The 21,711-nt window shown below is 42.7% G+C and overlaps 1 protein-coding gene across 1 annotated transcript in view; it reads left to right on the top strand.

The window, feature by feature from the left end:
• The window catches only part of asmt (acetylserotonin O-methyltransferase), a 46,810-nt gene that overhangs the window by 6,919 nt on the left and 18,180 nt on the right, over nt 1-21,711 (top strand). The window contains exons 3-5 of the mRNA XM_072264227.1: nt 6,304-6,433; nt 15,061-15,129; nt 17,299-17,417. Coding sequence (XP_072120328.1) covers nt 6,304-6,433; nt 15,061-15,129; nt 17,299-17,417 — 318 coding nt within the window. The remainder of the gene's footprint in view (nt 1-6,303; nt 6,434-15,060; nt 15,130-17,298; nt 17,418-21,711) is intronic.

The following is a 21,711-nucleotide window of genomic DNA, read 5'->3' as shown; positions in this document are numbered from 1 at the left end:
CAAAAAATGTTATATTTTTACTGTGGATCACTTTTACTTAAAAATCAGAAACTTAGAAATGACATTGAAAACCATCCAAATTGTTGGTAAAAAAAAAATCACTTGTCTGTTTTGTAAACCTTCTGCTACCTCACTTTATAGATTTGGAGAGTTATACAACATGGAAACAGCCTTCAGCCCAACTTGCCCATGCTGACCAAGTTGCCTTCCTGAGCTAATCACATTTGCCAATGTTTGACCCATATCTCCCCAAGCCAAGGGTTCCTAGCCTGGGTCCACAGACCCCTTGGTTAATGGTAAGGGTCCATGGCAAACAAAAAGTTGGGAACCCCTGGTATTAGCCTTTCTTATCCATGTTACCTGTCCAAATGTCTTTTAGCATTGTGATTTACCACTTCCACCAGAAGCTCAGTCCATATACCTACTACAGTTTGTCTGAACAATAGGCCTCTCAGGTCCACTTAAATCTTGCCCCTCACATAAACCCATCCTTCTAACTTTTGTCATTCCTATCCTGTGTGGGAGGGGAACTGCTGTGACCATTCACCTTATCTATTCCTCTCTTGATTTTATAAACATCAATAAGATCGTGCCTCAGCCTCCTTCACTCAAGCAGAACTGTCCCAGCTTAACCTGTCTCTCAGTCTCCTGTCATAACTCAAGCCCTCTAGTTCCAGCAACATCCTTGTAAATCTTTTTTGGGCCCTCTGGCTGGGAGCTTAAGGACAGGCAGGTAGGCAGAGGGGTTGAGTGGCTCTATTGGTAAAAGTTGAAATCAAGTCATTGGAAAGAGGTAACGTAGGGTTGGAAGGTGTTGAATAGCTGTGGGTAACACTAAAGACCTACAAGTGTAAATATACCATAATTGGAGATAGGTACAGATGCTCAAACAGTAGTAAGGATATGATCTACAGATTACAACAGGAGATAGAAGATACATACCAAAAGGGCAATGTTACAATATGCAGGTAGATTGAGAAATTAGGTTGGTGCTGGATCCCAGGAGGGGGAATTTCTAGAATGCTTACAAGATGGCTTTTTAGAGCAGTTCATTGGTGAGCCCACAAAGGGATCGACTATTCTGAGTTGGATGTTGTGCAAGAAACCAGAATTGATTGGAGAGCTTAAGGTGAAGGAGCAATTAGGGGAGTGTGATCATAATATAATCAAATTCACCCTGAAATTTGAGAATGAGAAGCTAAAGTAGGATGTATGAGTATTACAGTAAAGTAACGGGAATTACAGAGGCACGAGAGAAGAACTGGCCAAAATTAATTGGAAAGAACACTGGCAGGGATGACAGCAGAGCAGCAGTAGCCAGGGTTTCTGGAAGAAATTCAGAAGGCACAGGATATATACATCCTAAAAAGCAGCATTCTAAAAGGTAAGATGACACAACCATGGCTAACAAGAACTCAAAGCCAACATAAAAGCCAAATAGAAGGCATACAATAATTAGAGGGAAGTTAAAGGATTGGTAAGCTTTTAAAAACCAACAGAAGGCTACCAAAAAGTCATTAAGTGTTACGTAACCAGCAACAATGAATATCAATCAAGACAAGTTATATAAAAATAACCAAACATTTATTAAACACAGATAAACGATAAGGTAAAAAAAAAAGGAAAACTTTAACTGGAAGTTAACAGATATGCAGCTGTTCACCAACTTGCCACTCGGCTCTGGTTCTTAAAGCGTTAAATGCGAAAACAGTTCTTAAAGCGATACAGTCAGATATAGTTCCTAAAGTGATAACTTCGAAAGTCCAACAGATTTACACGTTCAATTGGGAGAGACTTCTCTGAAGGAGGATTTCTTCACAGACGCAATTTTACTGCTGGTTCTGTCCACAGCATTCATGATGCCAAAAACAAACAGTTTAAATTGACTGACCTTAAATTCCTTTAGAGAGAGAGCACCTTTTTGCATGAACTCCTTGCTCTTTCTGGCAAGAGTTATCTCGATGCAGGTTGCTACTCCAACGAAGATTCAATAAGGTCGATCCTTTATTAAACTGCCAAACAATGCTGACTTCTCTCCATCCTTTGATACTGTTGGAATTGAGCAAGTTGGCACATCCAGTGACAAATTTCCAGTCCAAATAATAAGGTATTTTGCAACAGAACGCACAACTGTTTTAAAAATGAAACTGCGTCACCAAAAACAAATACGCAACAGAAACAGAGATACAGCATGTCCTACATGGAAATCTACAAACTCAAAAACCAACTGCGTCACCTGGGTCAACCCTTATATAGTCACGGGGCACATGTCATCACGTGACCTCACATCAGCAGGAAAATCACATCAGGTGACCTCCAAAAAACCATTACAGCATTCTCACAAAAAAAAAAACAGATCTCCTTGAGCATGTAACAAAGGAAAAGATGGAATATAGAAGTAAGCTAGCCAATAATATTAAAGAGGATAACAAAAGTTTAAGATACATAAAGTGTAAAAGAGAGGCAAGAGTGGATATCAGATTGATAAAAAATGATGCTGGTGAGGTATTAATGGGGGGACACAAGGAAATGGTGGACAAACTAAATATGTATTTTGCATCAGTCTTCACTGTGGAAGACATTAGCAGTATGTTGGACATTCAGGAGTGTTAGGTGACAAGTGTGTGAAGTTGCTATTACTAGGGAGAAGGTTCTTGGGAAACTGAAAGGTCTGAAGGTAGGCAAGTCACCTGGATCAGATGGTGTACATCCCAAGATTCCGAAAGAGGTGGATGAAGAGATTTTGGAAGCATTAGTAATGATCTTTCAAGAATCACTAGATTCTGGAGTGGTCCAGAAGACTGGAAAACTGCAAATATCACTCCACTCTTCAAGGGAGAGACAGAAGAAAGGGAATTATAAACAGGAATTATGCAGATGCTGGAAATTCAAGCAACACTCAAAGTTGCTGGTGAACGCAGCAGGCCAGGCCTGCTACGTTCACCAGCAAAAGGGAATTATAGGCCAGTTAGTCTGACCTCAGTGGTCGGGAAGATGTTGGCGTCGATGTTAATGATGTAGCTTTGGGGTACTTGGAGACACGTGATAAAAATCAGCCATAGTCAGCATGGTTTCCTCAAGGGAAAATCTTGCCCGACAAATCTGTTGAAATTCTTTGAAGAAACTGCAACAAATGTTCATCCCAGTTTGGCAAAAGAATAAATCAAGGAAGGTAGTGCACCCGTGGCTGACAAGAGAAATTAAGGATAGTATCAATTCCAAAGAAGAAGCATACAAATTAGCCAGAGAAAGTGGCTCACCTGAGGACTGGGAGAAATTCAGAGTTCAGCAGAGGAGGACAAAGGGCTTAATTAGGAAGGGGAAAAAAGATTGTGAGAGAAAACTGGCAGGCAACATAAAAACAGACTGTAAAAGCTTTTATAGATATGTAAAAAGGAAAAGACTGGTAAAAACAAATGTAGGTCCCCTGCAGACAGAAACAGGTGAATTGATTATGGGGAGCAAGGACATGGCAGACCAATTGAATAGTTACTTTGGTTCTGTCTTCACTAAGGAGGACATAAATAATCTTCCAGAAATAGTAGGGGACAGAGGGTCCAGTGAGATGGAGGAACTGAGCGAAATACATGTTAGTAGGGAAGTGGTGTTAGGTAAATTGAAGGGATTGAAGGCAGATAAATCCCCAGGGCCAGATGGTCTGCATCCCAGGGTGCTTAAGGAAGTAGCCCAAGAAATAGTGGATGCATTAGTGATAATTTTTCAAAACTCGTTAGATTCTGGACTAGTTCCTGAGGATTGGAGGGTGGCTAATGTAACCCCACTTTTTAAAAAAGGAGGGAGAGAGAAACCAGGGAATTATAGACTGGTTAGCCTAACGTCAGTGGTGGGGAAACTGCTGGAGTCAGTTATCAAGGATGTGATAACAGCACATTTGGGAAGCAGTGAAATGATCGGACAAAGTCAGCATGGATTTGTGAAAGGAAAATCATGTCTGACGAATCTCAGAATTTTTTGAGGATGTAACTAGTAGAGTGGATAGGGGAGAACCAGTGGATGTGGTATATTTGGATTTTCAAAAGGCTTTTGACAAGGTCCCACACAGGAAATTAGTGTGCAAACTTAAAGCACACGGTATTGGGGGTAAGGTATTGGTGTGGGTGGAGAGTTGGTTAGCAGACAGGAAGCAAAGAGTGGGAATAAACGGGACCTTTTCAGAATGGCAGGCGGTGACTAGTGGGGTACCGCAAGGCTCAGTGCTGGGACCCCAGTTGTTTACAATATATATTAATGACTTGGATGAGGGAATTAAATGCAGCATCTCCAAGTTTGCAGATGACACAAAGCTGGGTGGCAGTGTTAGCTGTGAGGAGGATGCTAAGAGGATGCAGGGTGACTTGGATAGGTTGGGTGAGTGGGCAAATTCATGGCAGATGCAATTTAATGTGGATAAATGTGAAGTTATCCACTTTGGTGGCAAAAATAGGAAAACAGATTATTATCTGAATGGTGGCCGATTAGGAAAAGGGGAGGTGCAATGAGACCTGGGTGTCATTATACACCAGTCATTGAAAGTGGGCATGCAGGTACAGCAGGTGGTGAAAAAGGCGAATGGTATGCTGGCATTTATAGCAAGAGGATTCGAGTACAGGAGCAGGGAGGTACTACTGCAGTTGTACAAGGCCTTGGTGAGACCACACCTGGAGTATTGTGTGCAGTTTTGGTCCCCTAATCTGAGGAAAGACATCCTTGCCATAGAGGGAGTACAGAGAAGGTTCACCAGATTGATTCCTGGGATGGCAGGACTTTCATATGAAGAAAGACTGGATGAACTGGGCTTGTACTCGTTGGAATTTAGAAGATTGAGGGAGGATCTGATTGAAACGTACAAGATCCTAAAGGGATTGGACAGGCTAGATGCAGGAAGATTGTTCCCAATGTTGGGGAAGTCCAGAACGAGGGGTCACAGTTTGAGGATAGAGGGGAAGCCTTTTAGGACCAAGATTAGGAAAAACTTCTTCACACAGAGAGTGGTGAATCTGTGGAATTCTCTGCCACAGGAAACAGTTGAGGCCAGTTCATTGGCTATATTTAAGAGGGAGTTAGATATGGCCCTTGTGGCTATGGGGGTTAGGGGGGTATGGAGGGAAGGCTGGGGCGGGGTTCTGAGTTGGATGATCAGCCATGATCATAATAAATGGCAGTGCAGGCTCAAAGGGCCAAATGGCCTACTCCTGCACCTATTTTCTATGTTTCTATGTTTCTATGAAACAGTGGCCTAATTCGACTCCTATATCTGATGGTCTTAATCATGTCATGTGCAGACCAAAACTGCATACAATAGTCCAGGTGTGTTCTTACCAATACCGTATACAACCATAACATGGTGTCTCAACTCTTGTACTTAGTTCCCCATATGATGAAAGCAAGCAAGCCAGATGCCTTCTTCTCCACTTTGTCTACCTGTATTACCAGTTTCAGGAAACTTTTTCCTTTACTCCTTATCTGTTCTGTAACATCCCAAGGCCCATTTATTTCCCTTGTAAATCCTGCCCTAGTTTAACTTCCCACAGTGCTTCAGTTTGCACTTGTCTCAGTTAAATTCCCTTTGCCATTCCTTTGCCTGTTTTCCCAGTTGATCTAGATCCTATTGTAACCATGGACAACTGTCCACCACACCACTACATCTCTAAATCTGCAGTTCTCAACTTCTATAATGCCAAGGACCCATACCACAATGCAAGGTGTCCATGGACCCTAGGCTGCAAACAGCTGCTCTAAATCAAATTATGCCAACTACATATTCAGTGGCCATCAGGTACAGGACTGGTGTGGCCTTCTGTTGCATCAGCCCACCAACGTCAAAGTCTGATGTGTTGTACATTCTGAAATGCTCTTCTCTGTACCACTGTTGTAATGTGTGGTTATTTGAATTGCAGCTTGAGCTAGTACGGCCATTCTCCTCTGACCTCTCTCATTAGCAAGATGTTTTTGTCCACAGAACTGCCACTCACTATTTTTTTTTTTGGCTTTTAGCACCATTCTCTGTAAGCTCAAGAGACTGTTGTACATGAAAATCCCAGATGATCAGCAGTTTCTGAGATACTCAAACCACCCCATCTGGCAGCAACAATTATTTCACAGTCAAAGTCACTTAGATCACATTTCATCCCCATTCTGATGTTTGGTCTGAACAACAACTGAACCTCTTTACCATGTCTATGTGCTTTTATGCATTGAGTTGCTGCCAGATGATTGGCTGATTAGATATTTGCAGATATACAAGTGAACCTAATAAAATGGTCACAGGGTGCATAAGCATATATTTTTTTCTTCAATGTACAGCCTTGTACAGTAATACAGATTTGTCCAGAATCTACCTGACGAAGACGAGTCCCAAGACACTACATTATTCAATGGCATACTATTCACAAACCATTTACCATTGTTTTTCCTACATTACTGATGCAATAAGGTAAGAAAGTCTTAGGAAATTTACATTTTCTGAGAATGTTTCTATTACATTTGAGTTCATATATCCAGATGCATTAAAACAAGGTGGACTACAAATGATTGTTGAAGATGCAGGAGCTGCTAGTCATAGTCAAGCCTACCAACATTTGAGCAAGGATGTAATGCTGAGGCTCAAGACATTGGACAAACAGTACTTGGAGTTTTGTGAGTAGCTTTGGGTCCCTTATCTAAGAAATGAAAAGACCACAAGACATAGGAGCAGAATTAGGCCATTTGTCCCATCAAGTCTTCACTGCCATTCAATCATGACTGATCCTATTTTCCCCTCCTCTGCCCCACTACCTGGCATTCTCTCTATAACCTTTGATTGCACGGCCAATCAGTTCCAGAGCCATTAAATGTTCCTCATATCATAACCCTTTTATTCCCAGAACCATCCTTGTGAACCTCCGCTGGACCATCTCCAAGGCCAATGCATCTTTTCTTAGATAAGGAGCCCAAAACTGTTCACAATACTCAAGGTGAGGCCTCACCAATGCCTTATAAAGCCTCAGCATCACATTTCTGCTCTTATATTCTAGATCTCTTGAAATGAATACTAACATTGCATTTGCCTTTCTCACCACTAACTCAATCTGCCAGTTAACCTTTAGGGTGTTCTGCACAAGATCTCCCAAGTGCCTTTGCATCTCAAATTTTTGGATTTTCTCCACGTTTAGAAAATAGTCTGCACATTTATTTCTTCTACCAAAGTGTATGACCATGAATTTTCCAAATTCGTATTTCATTTGCCACTTTCTTGCCCATTCTCTATTCTGTCTACATCCTCCTGCAGCCTTCCAGTTCCCTCAACACTATCTGTCCCTCCACCAATCTTCATATCATCTGTAAAGTTGGCAACAAAGCCATCTATTCCATCATCTAAATCATTTATATACAGCATAAAAAAGGAAGTGGTCCCAACACCAACCCCTGTGGAACACCACTAGTCACTGGCAGCCAACCAGAAAAGGATCCCTTTATTCCCACTTGCTGTCTCCTACCAGTCAGCCAATGCCCTAACCATGCTAGTAACTTTCCTGTAATACTTTGTGCTCTTGACTTTGTAAGCATAGAATTCCAACAGGTTCATTTGGCACGATTTTCCCTTAAGGAAACTATGCTGACTTTTTCCTATCTTGTCCAGCGTCACCAAGTACTCCGTAGCCTCATCCTTAACAATCAACTCCAACATCTTTCCAACTGCTGAGGTCAGGCTAACTGCTCCACAATTTCCTTTCTGCTGCCTCCCTTCCTTATTAAATAGTGGAGTGACATTTGCAAATTTGTAGTCCTCTGGAACCATGCCAGAGTCCAATGATTCTTGAAAAATCATTAGTAATGCCTTCATAACCTCTACTGTTACCTCTTCCAGAACCCTAGGGTGCAGTTCAGGTGACATATGTACCCTTATGTCTTTCAGCTTTCTGAGCAACTTCTCACTTGTAATAGTAACTGCACTCACTTCTCTTCCCTCACACTCTTCAACACCTGGTACACTACTAGTGGAACTGATGCAAGACACATTTAGTTCATCTGCCATCTACTTGCCCCCATTATTATTTCATCAGCTTCATTTTCTAGCAGTCCTATTATCCACTCTCATTTCTTTAAATTTTTACTTGAAAAAGCTTTTTCTATCAATTTTGATATTGTTTGTTAGCTTGCTTTTATATTTCATCTTTTTCCACCTAAAGATTCTTCTAGTTGCTTTCTGTAGGTTTTTAAAAAGCTTCCCAATCCTTTATCTTCCCCCTAATTTTTGCTTTGTTGTATGCCCTCTTTTGCTTTTACATTAGATTTGACTTTCCCTGTCAGCCACGTTTGAACTATTTGCCATTTGAGTACTTCCTTGTTTTTGCTCTGCTGTCATCCCTGCCAGCACTCTTTCCAATTTACTTTGGCCAACTCTCATACCACTGTAATTTCCTTTACTCCACTGAAATACTGCTATGTCAAACTTGATATTCTCCCTATCAAATTTCAAGTTGAACTCAATCAATTACCCAATTTCCCTTGGGATCAATAATGTATCTATCTATATTGTGATCATTGCTTCCTGAGGGTTCCTTTACCTTAAGCTCCCTAATCACTACTGGTTCATTACGTAACACCCAATTCAGTGTAGAGTAGGCTCAATGACAAGCTATTCTAAAATACCATCTCAGGCATTCTATAAATTCACTCGAGAGATCCACTACCAACCTGATTTTCCCCCAATCTATTTGCATGTTAAAATCTCCCATGACTATCATAACATTGTTCTTTTGACACACCTTTTCTATTTCCTACTGTAATCTGTGGTACACATCCCAGCTTCTGTTTGGAGGCCTGTGTATAACTGCCATCAAGCTCCTTTCACCCTTGCAGTTTCTTAAATGCAAGCCGCAAAGATTCAAGATGTTCCTATTCTATGTCAGATCTTTCAAATTACTTGATGCCACCTTTTACCAGTAGACACACACCACCCCCTCTACCTACCTTCCTATCCCTCCAATACAATGCGTAACCTTGGACATTTAGTTTCCAACTACAACCATCCTTCAGCCATGATTTAGCGATGGCCACAACATCATACCTGACAGTCTGTGGTAGTGCAACAAGATCATCCACCTTATTTCTTAAACTCCGTACATTGAGATATAACACTTTGACAACTGTGTTTGCTGCCCTTTGATTCTGCATCCCTAATGCACTGATATTCACCCTGCTGGCTGCAATTTTGTCCTATCATCTGCCTGCCCTGCCTGACAGTCTGGCTGCACACCATCTTTGCTTTTTTACCATCCATCCTATCCCAAGTCCCTTCACTCTGCCCGTCCCCAAATTAGTTTAAACCCTCCGCAACAGCTCTTACAAACCTGCCCATGAGAATATTGATCGCTCTTGGGTTCAGGTACGACCTGTCACTTTTGTACTAGTCATATCTCCCCCAGAAGAGATCCCAATACTCCAAGAACCTGCTCCTTTCACCAGTTTCTCTGCCACACATTTATCTGCTAAATCACTGTTTCTACCCTCACCAGGTGCATGGCACAAGTAGGAATCCAGAAATTGCTACCCTGGAGATCCTGCTTCACAGATTTCTGCCTCGCTCTCTAAATTTTCTCTCCAAGACCTCTTCGGTCTTCCTATGTTGTTGGTTCCAATATGTACCAAGACATCTGGCTGCTCCCCCTTCCACTCCAAAATGTTGTGGATAGGATACAAGATGTCTCTGACCCTGGTACCTCAGTGGCAACATACCATCTAGATGTCTCTGTCGTATTGAGGTGCTGGGAACAGACACAAATGTAAGACACAGACATGAAGTACAAGGAACAGGACTTGACTTGAGTAGGGACATGACAGGATTCAGGCAAGGAGCAGGGACAAGAACACAGAGTTGGGCTAGGGAAAGCAGGACCAGGACTAGGAACCATGTTCTAAGAGACAAGGCTTGGACTCTGAGCCAGAGACTGGACAAGGACACAGAACCTGGGTCTTGCCTCAGGCTCAGACCCCAGAACCAGGCAAGGACATGACATGGCTTGAGGCTGGGGTCTTGGGTCTTGAGCTTGGCATCCTCATCTTGAAATGCAGAGGCTGATAACTCAGAGACTAGAGCTGAGACACAGACTGGGAACTGAACATCAACATAGAACCAGGACTTATCCTTCAACAAGCCAGGACTCATCTTTAACACAACACAAACATGAGACAGGACAGAACATAGACATAGAGCCAGGACTTATCCTATGACAAGCCAGGACTCAACTTCATCTCCACACCATGGGACAGGTCTCTCCATCAGGTAATGGCAGAATGGCCAGACTTACCCAACAGAGTTAAGGACAAGACAGGTCCCCCCATAGGGCAACAGCAAAACAGCCTGGCTTACCCCACAGAGGCAAGGACAAGACATGGCCCCCCACAGGGCAATGGCAGAACAGCCTGACTTACCCCACAGAGGCAAGGACAAGACATGGCCCCCCACAGGGCAATGGCAGAACAGCCTGACTTACCCCACAGAGGCAAGGACAAGAAGAAACAAACACCAAAGAACAACAGACAGTTCCATCTCTGCTCCAAGGTAGCTCTTCAGCCAGTACCTCAGCTGGCTATAGAAACAGCCAGATCCATACCTAGCTGACAGCCTCTCAGCTGGCCCAGGAAACAGCCAAATCCATAATGCAAAGACCACTCCAACAAGTGGCAACAAGGCTCCATGAAGCAGTGGAATTCCAACCAGGCCTAGAGATCAAACAGTTTCACTAGCCTTCCATCAGCAGGTTGCTCAAAGGGGGACTGACAAGACAACCCAGCAGTCCCCACTCAACCCCAAGGCTACTTATATTGCAAGCCCAAAGATGGGTATCAGGTACCTGTGATTAACTTAAACGAGGGACAGCTGGAAGACCCGGAGTCCTGAGTCCACAGACCGGACCGTGGACCGGAATGCGGACTTCACGGACTGGATCATGACAGTCTCGTTCATGTCCACAGTGATAGGGGACTCAATAGTCAGAGGAAGAGTCCTCTATCACTACCACTCCCCTTTTCTCCCTCTTTCCTTCTGCACCACGGACCCATGTTCAGTGCCAGTAACCTGGTCTCTCTGGCACTCTCCTGGGAGGTCATCCCCCAAAACAGCATCCAAAACGGTATGCTTATTATTGAGAGGAATGGCCACAGGGATACTCTTGCACTAACTGCCTATACACTGTCCCATTCCTTCTCCTGACAGTCATCCATCTACCTGCCTCCTGCAACTTAAGGGTGAATACTTCCCTGAAACTCCAATCGATGATCTCCTCACTCTCCCGTACAAGTGGAAGGTCATCCAGCTGCTGCTCCAAATCCCAACACAGTCTTCAAGGAGCTGCAGCTGGACGACCTTCACAGAGATGTAGTTCCAACATCTGGCATGAACACACAATGGCCATTTGAACTACACCAAATAGCCCTGACACAGGAAGGAGAAAGGGAAACTTAACAGAAAGTTACCTGGACAACCTACCCAGAGACAACGTCTCCTCCGAGCCGAAGCCTCCTTTGATTCAAAGCCTGACACTCCCACTCCCAGCACTGGCCCACTCCCAACAATGGCCGCTCTGCTTGTCCATCCTGTTCTTTTATGGGCTGTTCTGTCTCCGCGCTGCTCCAATCGCCTGAATGACACCAAATGCCCAAGAAGCTCTCTTTTTTAATGAACGTCGCCGACCTGCGAGAACCCTCCTTGCTGTGTGTTGCTCCTGACACTGGGACGTCAGAATCAGCCATGATGGAATGGTGGAGCCGATGGGCCAAATAGCCTAACTTTGCTCCTATGTCTTATGGTCTTATCTTTGTGCTAGTAAGCCAAGACACTTGTCAATGAGGACAGGGTTACTGCTGTCACATTCTAACATCTCCTTGTAGCTGGCGTAGAGATCTCTACTACAGTGATGTGGGTTTTCCACTGATTTCCAGTGCAGGGTTTGTACGTTAAATGCAGAATTGCTCCAAATTCCACCCAGTCCCCCATCCACCACATCCCAAAGATGTGCTTGTTGGCAGGTCAATTGGCTGCTGGGCATTAAGGGAAAGAGGAAGGTAGGAAATGGGTATGTAAGAAACATACAGGGGAATACTGTAGGTGTGGGGGTCAGAAATGTACGGATTCAGATTCATTTATTTATCACATGTACAGTGAAATATGGTGATTACATTAAAAACCAACACAACCTAAAAACGTGCTGGGGGCAGCACATCCGGCAGCATCATAACATGCCCACATTGTTCAGCAAATCACCACAAGCAACACAGCAACATAAGACAAGAACAACAGAAAAACAAGCTCCCTTTCCAACCCACCCACTCACACACACAAAGCCTCCAACATCTGACCTTCAATCCTTGTTGAGATTGCTCTGAGGGGTGACATAGATTGAATGGAACTAATGCCATAAGGAAATGGAAATTGTTTTGTCAGATGGCGAGAAAACCAGGTTCGGAAGTGAAGCTTTGCCTCACTTGGGAGGTCTGTTTGGGGCCCTGAGTGGAGGTGAATGGGCAGGAGTAGCACTTCTGTTACTTACAGGGACAAGTGCTGGGAAGAAGATTAGTGGGGAGGGATGAATTTATAAGAGAGTCACAGAGGGAGCGATCCCTGTGGAAAGAAAGTGGAGGGGTAGGTTGGCGATTGGTGATGTGATTGGTGGCAGGATCCCTTTGGAGATGGCAGTAGTTATGGAGAGTGATGTGTTGGATGTGGAGGCTAATTGGGTGGTAGGCGAGGGCAAGAGGAACTTTTTCATTGTTAAGGTGGTGTGAAGGGTGAGCACCAATGCCCAAGAAATGGAGGAGATGCAAGTGAGGGCAGCATATATGATGGAAGAAGGAAACCCCTTTCTTTGAAGGAGGATATCTCTGATATCCTGCAAAGGAAAGCCTCATCTGGGGAACAAATACAGCAGAGATGAAGGAACTGAGAAAAAGGACAGGTGACAGGGTGAGAAGCAGTATAGTCAAGGTAGCCATGGGAAACGGTAGGTTTATAAACAATGGATGCTGCCTGCCCTGCTGAGTTCCTCCAGTATTTTGTGTCTGTTCAAGATGACACTGGTGAAACATAGCAATGACTTACTGGCAGCAAACAAAACTACTAGCTTCTCAATTAATTGTTAATTGCTTACTTTCTATGGCACAATTTGTTCATTTTTTTTTGCACATTGGGTATTTGACGATCTTTTTCTTTAATGGGTTCAATTGGGTTTCTTTGTTTTGTGGCTGCCCGTAAGGAGACAAATCTCAAGGTTGTACATAGTATACATACTTTGATAATAAATACACTTTCAGCTTTGAAGTTTGAATTATAAATATGCAACCTGAGATGCACATAATACTCAAGAGTGGTCTCACTCTGTAGTGAATGCAGATTATACAGGAGTTTTCTAAAGGCTGAGTGCACACCAATATTGATATGGAAAATTCTGCAAGCGCTATGGTGTAGGATCGAGGTGACAATGATTGGACAGTTTGTTCAAAAATCTGGCATGGACTCCATGGAGCAATATCCTCTTGTAGTAGATGATTCTACATAAGTACATCTGGCATGACAGAAAAAGAAGAACTTGGTTTTCCCCCAGAAACCTAAGAACCGCCTTAGTTCAAGTTTATTGTCATTTCAATAGACAATAGACAATAGGTGAAGGAGTAGGCCATTCGGCCCTTTGAGCCAGCACCACCATTCACTGTGATCATGGCTGATCATCCACAATCAGTATCCAGTTCCTGCCTTATCTCCATAACCTTTGATTCCGCTATCTTTAAGAGCTCTATCCATCTCTTTCTTGAAAGCATCCAGAGACTTGGCCTCCACAGCCTTCTGGGGCAGAGCATTCCATATATCCACCACTCTCTGGGTGAAAAAGTTTTTCCTCAACTCCATTCTAAATGGCCTACCCCTAATTCTTAAACTGTGGCCTCTGGTTCTGGACTCACCCATCAGCAGGAACATGCTTCCTGCCTGCAACATGTTCAATCCCTTAATAATCTTATATGTTTCAATAAGATCCCCTCTCAGCCTTCTAAGTTCCAGAGTATACAAGCCCAGTCGCTCCAATCTTTCAACATATGACAGTCCCACCATCCCGGGAATTAACCTTGTGAACCTACGCTGCACTCCCTCAATAGCAAGAATGCCCGTCCTCAAATTTAGAGACCAAAACTGCACACAGTACTCCAGGTGTGGTCTCATCAGGGCCCTGTACAGCTGCAGAAGGACCTCTTTGCTCTTATACTCAATTCCCCTTGTTATGAAGGCCAGCATGCCATTAGCTTTCTTCACTGCCTGCTGTACTTGCATGCTTGCTTTCAGTGACTGATGTACAACATCTAGATATCGTTGTACTTCCCCTTTTCCTAACTTGACTCCATTTAGATAATAATCTGCCTTCCTGTTCTTACCACCAAAGTGGATAACCTCACATTTATCCACATTAAACTGCATCTGCCATGCATCTGCCCACTCACCCAGCCTGTCCAAGTCACCCTGCATTCTCATAACATCCTCCTCACATTTCACACTGCCACCCAGCTTTGTGTCATTGGCAAATTTGCTAATGTTACTTTTAATTCCCTCATCTAAATCATTAATATATATTGTAAACAGCTGCGGTCCCAGCACTGAACCCTGCGGTACTGTACCACCAAAGGAAACAATGTCCCTCCGAACCAAGGTGCACAACACAGTACATACAGCTCTCACACAATACAAAATAATACTACCACTAGTAAATTTTTAAATAATAAGGTGCATTTATAACATGAGTTAAAAGGTAACAGTATACTGGCGCTTCATACGTGATGAGACCTGGTTGGTGGCAGGGAGTTCAGTAGTCTCACAGTATGGGGGAGAAGAAGCTCTTTCCCATTTTAACAGTCCTTGTCTGAATGCTATTGTACCTCCTGCCTGATGAAGATTACTGGAGCGATGGGAGGGATCATTGATAATGCCAAGGGCCCTGCATTCACAGTACTCCTGGTAAATATCTTGGATATGAATGCTTTTTACAGGTATTGATCCATCATTTCAGCGAGAACTGATCTTTCAATATTCTACTTCAGGGAAGGGAAAAGCCAATATAAACGAGCATTTGGAATCTCTTCAACTGAAATCTTTGAGGCTCTCTACAGGTATGTGCTAGTCTCTCTACACTGCTGTGATACTCTTTGCATTCCCTGACAAATGAATATCAAAACAGTTTCCAGAAAATTGATAGAGTATTTCATCATCTTAATGTGAGACTGACATACAATGTTCCACTTATTGTGTTCATTCATCTAATAGGTACACAAACAAAGTGCTCCAGTAGATAGCTTTCAGTGGTAGACTGATAACCCGCACAGAGAAACTGTTTTTCCTCAGAAAGTAGTGCATGTGTGGAATTCTCTACCCTGAGACGCATAGAGGTCACCTCATTAAATACACCCAGTGGTCACTTTATTAGCTATATCCTGCCCCTAATGAAGTAGCCACTAGGTGTATGTTCGTGGTTTTCTGCTGCTGCAGCCCATCCATTTCAACCTTCAATGTGTTGTGCATTCAGAGATGCTCTTCTGTACACCGGCATTGTAACGTGTGGTTATTTGAGTTACTGTTGCCTTCCTGTCAGCTTAAACCAGTCTGCCCATTCTCCTCTCAATGTCTCTCATTAACAAGGCATTTTTACCCACAGAATTGACACTTACTGGATTTTTTTTTGTTCTAGCACCACTCTCTATAAACTCTAGAGACGGTTGTGTGTGAAAATCCCAGATCATCAGCAGTTTCTGAGATCCTGAAACCACCCTGTCTGGCACCAACAATTATTCCACAGTCAAAGTCACTTTGATCACATTTCTTCCCCATTCTGATGTTTGGTCTGGACAACAACTGCACCCCTTGACCACTTTTATGCATTGAGTTGCTGTCACATGATTGCCTATTTAGATATTTTCATATTAGGTGTACAGGTGTACCTAATAATGTGGCCATTGAGTGTATATTTAAGTCATAGTTAGATAGATTTTTGCATAGCAGGGGAATTAAGGGTTCTGGAGCTGAGCCTACAGACAGATCAGCCATGATCTTACTTAAAGGCAAAGCAGGTTCACTGGGCCAGATGGCCGACTCTTGCTTGTATTCCTTATGTTCTTATGAGGGAACTTGATTGGCAAATGAGGAGGAATTTTGGTAAGTCAAACGACCTTTCGTGTGCTCTAAGAATTTTATGGTTCTGAGGGAGCCTTAAAAAGAAAGCTCTGCAGTTCATTCTTTTCTTGGACAGTTCTGTCTGTTATTCAGCTGTTAGACATCAAGTTTAAATTAGGTATTGGTGTATTATTATCACATGTACAGTGGCAAGGGAAGCTCTGCTGACATTGGAGAGATCCAGAGGAGGTTCACAAAAAGTACTCCAGGAATGAAAGGGTTTGAGGAGTGTTCGATGGGTCTGAGCCTGTACTCACTGGAGATTAGAAGAATGAGGAGGAACCTCATCGATTATTGAAAGAGTGGATAGATAGGGTGGATGTTTGTTATAGTAGAGAGAAGTCTAGGACCAGAGGACACAACCTCAGGACAGAGGGACATCCCTTTAGAACAGAGATGAGGAGGAATTTCCTTATCCAGAGGTTAGTGAATCTGTGGAATTCATTGCCACAGATGGCAATGGAGACCAAGTCATCGGCCATATTTAAAATAGAGGTTGGTAGGTCCTTGATTAGTAATGTTGTCAAAGGTTACAGGGAGAAGGCAGAAAAATGGGGTTGAGAGGAATAATAAATCGGCCATGATAGAATGGTGGAACAGGCACAATGGTCCAAGTGGCCTAATTCTGCTCCTATATCCTATGGACAATTCTCCTGTCTGGTAATTAGCTGTTAGCCTTTAAGTTTAAATGGGGTATTGGTATTGGGTTATCATTGTCACATGTACTAAGATACAATGATAATTACAAGATACCCTGCTACTTACAGGTACCAAAAAATTTGATAGTACAACTTGCCTTGGATACTGGTCATACAGATCAAATCATTATACCGTGCACTGAGATAAAACAAATTAAAACAATAACAATGCAGAATAAAGTGTAAAAGTCACAGAGAAAGGGCTTGTGTGGCCTATCAATAAAGTGCAAGATCGTAACAGGTTGTGAGGTGATGAGTCCATCTTGTCATACAAGAAGTCCATTGAAGTGTCTGGTAACAGCAGGATAGAAGCTGTTGTTCATTAAAATTATAATTAAAATAGTACGAAATAGCTTGCGAGTAGCATTAGCATTCTTAAAGCAACTCCAGTAAATTAATTCAATGATGCAACAGGTCTGAAGAGGAGACGCTGAAGTTTATGCAGCTGATGAACTCAACCTGGAACATTTGTGGGAAGGATGTGGTAACTGCATTTGATCTTTCAGCTTTTACCAGCATTTTTGATCTTGGAGGTAAGTGACTGAATATTGCCATGTATTCTTTTCTGAAAATGTTTGCTGAAAGAAATTGTTCAGAGAAATGACAACTTCTGAGTTCAAAAGCTACAAGGTAATGTTCCTCTATATTAGACCACACTTGGAGTATTGTGTTCAGTTCTGGTCACCTCATTATATGAGGATGTAGAAGCTTTAGAGAGGGTGAAGAGGATATTTACTAGGATGCTGCCTGAATTAGAGCGCATAGCTCAGATTGGGCAAGCTAGGCCTTTTCTGTTTGGAATGAAGGAGGATGAGAGGTGACTTGATAGAGATGCACAAGATGATAAGAGGCACAGATGAAGCAGATAGTCAGAGACGTTTTCCCAGGGTGGAAATAGCTAATACCAGGGAGCATAGTTTTTGGGTGTTGGTGGAATGTACAGGGGGTATGTCAGAGGTAAATTTATTACACAGAGAGTAGTGGGTGCCTAGAACACCCTGCCAAGGATGTTGGTGGAGGCAGACACATTAGGGACATTTAAGAAACTCTTAGATAGGCACGTAGGTGATGGAAAAATGTAGGGCTCTGTGGGAGGGAAGGGTTAGATTGATCTTAAAGTTGGTTAAAATGTCAGCACAACATTGTGGGCTGAAGGGTCTGTACTATGTTGTAGTGCTCTATGTTCTATATAAATGTTATTTTGCACCTGGTTACTGGACCCATGTCCTTCCTACCTGTGGGTTAGTTTGCTTCCCAACCTTCTGCATGGCCAGGTACATCTCTGTTTCGTCACGTCTTTGATTAATATTTTTAATAAAGTTTAACAGTACAACTGGCTCTTTGAAGATTTCATCCAAGTGCTCAGTAATCTACGTTGAAAATTGTTCTAGCAAAGCGTGACATTTAATTTTTTTTTATCGTGCTATTCAACTATCAGAATGATAAAGTAACAGAGCATGGAAACAGGCCCTTCAGCCTGACTTGCCCGTGCTGACCAAGACTCACATCAAAGGTTGTCCCGTTTGCCTATGTTTGTCCCTTTAATTTACTGCCCGTTACGCTGCTGTCATCTAGGGCAGCAGTGGAAGTCCTCCATCTCTTCCCGTGCATATTGTTGCACACAGTATGGAAGGATTCTCCATTGCTGTTTCTGTAGTAATTTTTTCTTCGATCTGTCAGGGTTGTCAGCCCTGAGTTGAATCCCCAAACCCACTTATTCTGGCCTCTACCTTTTGAACCTTTTGGGATGGGTGATCCTACCAAGAGCCAAAGCACAAGGCCCTGACTCCAGCCAACATAGCTCTCAGGGTCGTTGAGGCCTGCAACCCTCCAAACCCTATGGCAAGGCTGTGGTCCTCTTGGAGGTATGTTTGTCCCACATCACTCTAAACTTCACCTATATATGAACCTGTCCAAGTACATTTTAAATGTTGTTTATGTACCTGCCTCAACCACTTCCTCTGGCTGCTCACTCCATACACGGACCACTCTCTGAGTTAAAACTTACCCCTCCGATTCCTATTAGATTTGTCCCATCTCTCTTTAAGCCTTTGTTATCTGGTTCTTGATTGCCCAACCTTGAGAACAAGATTGTGTGCATTCACTTATTTTTATCCCCCCATGATTTTCAACACCTCTATAAGGTCCCCCCCCCCCTCCCCCCAGTGAAGAAAGACCCAAACTGCTCAACCTCTCTCCATAACTCACAGACCTGGTGACATCCTTATAAATCTCCTCTGCACACTTTTCAACTTAAGCTCCATGGTTAATCTCCTCCATGTTACAGCCCTTTTCTCTCTTGACATCTTGCATTCTTTCAAGGTCTCTATGCTCCTCCACCAATGCTTGGGAAAAGAAAGCCGCAGACGCTGGAAACCAAAATAGACACAGACAGTGCTGGAGATATTCAGTTCAGACAGGATCCATTGAGAGAGAAACAAAAAGTTAGGATTTCAGATGACATGCTGAGTGTCTCCAGCACTTTGCTTTCAATAAAGGCTTCTTAAACCTCAGTTTTCCAATATCCTCTCACTCCACCTCATTAGCAATTACAGTGGATTCTAGTTAATTGGGACACATTGGGATCAGCATATTTTGGCCCAATTAAACTGCTGCCCCAATTATATGAAGTTTCATGGAAATAGTTAAAAAATATAAAAAAGACAATCCAAGTAAAAAACAATGTACTTAAATGAAATGCAGGAGAAATTAGAATACAACCAATAGTACCACAGTAATATAAATCTGTGTATTAGTTCCTAATAGTTATCAATGGAGGAATTCATCCAGTGTATGCAATAAATATAATCAGCACAGACACCTTATACAGATAATGATCTGCCTTCAGACAATGCTATCAATGATTGTATCCTCTAAATCTTCATTTTCATTGTAACATTCAAGAAGATTGTCAATACCTTAAATTTTTTGTTGCTCCTAACTTGAAGCAGTGAAATTGTTTCATCAGCACATCTGGCCATGTCTGGCATGTCTAAGCCTGAAAGCTTGAAATTGCAGTCAGCAAAATGGTTCTGAATTGTCTTACTGCTTATTTCTCATCAACTATCAATGACAAATATCCCTGCTTTTTGAACACAAGTGCATGCAAATGACACTATTTAAAATCTTCTTGCTTTAAGCACAGTGTGGCATCTGATGGCCACACAAATGCACATGACTGCCACTAATTAAAATCTGTTTGTTAGCTGTCTCCTGCCCCAATGAAGTGGCATTGTGCATCATATAAACAAAGGGAATCCCAGCAATTTACCTGATTAGTTTTTGTTCTTTAAGAGTTGTCCCAAATAAGAAGCTGTCCCGATAAACGTGGCCCACCAGAATCTGCTGTACTTCGATGTCTTAGGAACTTCTTTTCTGAATTTTTCCAACTCACCACCTTATCTTGAGACACATAAAAGCTATGACTCTGATGAAGCCTCTGCTAATGCCTCTTTGCATGAGTCAAAGCTAAATTTTATCTGACATTCTTCCCTTGAAGCACCCCAGAACACTCCATTGTTCAGGGTGCTGTTGGTGCGTTTGGACCTCACTGCTTTTGATATACTGAAGAATGACAGGTTAATATTTATCAAGGAGTTAGGTTGGAGATAATATTACACCATCCTCAGTTTGGGAGCTTTTGTCCACCTTCAAAATGGAAAACGTTCGCACTAAGGCAAAAAGAATCACTTGCGTTAAGTTTGGCTATTTGATCACAGAACATGAATGGTAAAGACCATTAATTTTCCATCCCTAAATTCCTCTTTGCCTTTTCATGGAGTCATACAACATGGAAACAACCCCTTATAAACCACTAGGTCCTTGCTGGCTATCATGTACCCATTTACACTAATTCTGCACTGATTCAATTTTATTTATTTATTGACATATAGTGCGGAATAGGCCCTTCCAGCTGCAGAGCCCAGCGATTTCCCCCAATTTTAGTTCGATCCTAATCTCGGGACAATTTACAATTAATAATTAACCTACCAACCGGTACGTCTTTGGACTGTGAGAGGAAACCAGAGCACCCAGGGGAACCTCATGCTATCATGGGGAGAACGTACATACTCCTTACAGGCAGCAGTGGGAAGTGAACCAGGTCACCTGTACTGTAAAATGTTGTGCTAACCACTATGCTAACATGACACCCAGGGTAATACACACAAAATGCTGGACTAACTCTGTGGGTCAGCCCACATCTATGGAAAGGAATAAAGAGTTGTTGTTTTGGGCCGAGATACTCAATCAAAATTCCAGTCAGCTCCCCCAAGTCCTATGCTGCACTCCAGTAATTTTAAAGATGAGCTTTAATTGCAACACATACATCAAAACTTTGAAACAAACAGTGAATGTGTCATTTGTGTCACAGTTCGATGATGTGCTGGGGACAGCTGGCAACATAGCATGCCCACAATTTACTAATCTGTACTTCTTTGGAATGTGGGAGGAAACTGCACCCAGAGGAAACCCAGACGGTCACAGGGGAAACTCTTTCCAGATAGTGACAAGAATTGAACCCCAAATGGCGTTGTAAAGCTACACTATAGTGTAACTGCTACACTACGGTGCTGCACATAGGTCAGTTAGTCTGGCTTTGGGATAGAGGCATAGAGTCATGAAGTCAGAGAACACTACAGCACATAACCAGGCCATTTGGCCCATCTAGTCCATGCCAAATCGTTATCTTGCCTAGTCCAATGATCTGCACTTGGCCCATAGCCCTCCATGTCCTGTCATCCATGTCCTTAATCCAAACTTCTCTTAAATGTTGCAAGTGAATTTACATCCACTGCTTCCGCTGGCAGCTTGTTCCACACTCGCACC

The sequence above is a fragment of the Mobula birostris genome, chromosome 7 (genome assembly GCF_030028105.1).
Source record: "Mobula birostris isolate sMobBir1 chromosome 7, sMobBir1.hap1, whole genome shotgun sequence".
NCBI classification, from domain to species: Eukaryota; Metazoa; Chordata; class Chondrichthyes; order Myliobatiformes; family Myliobatidae; genus Mobula; species Mobula birostris.
Note: the sequence above shows the minus strand (reverse complement) of the source record. Positions and strands in the feature narration are given on the sequence as shown.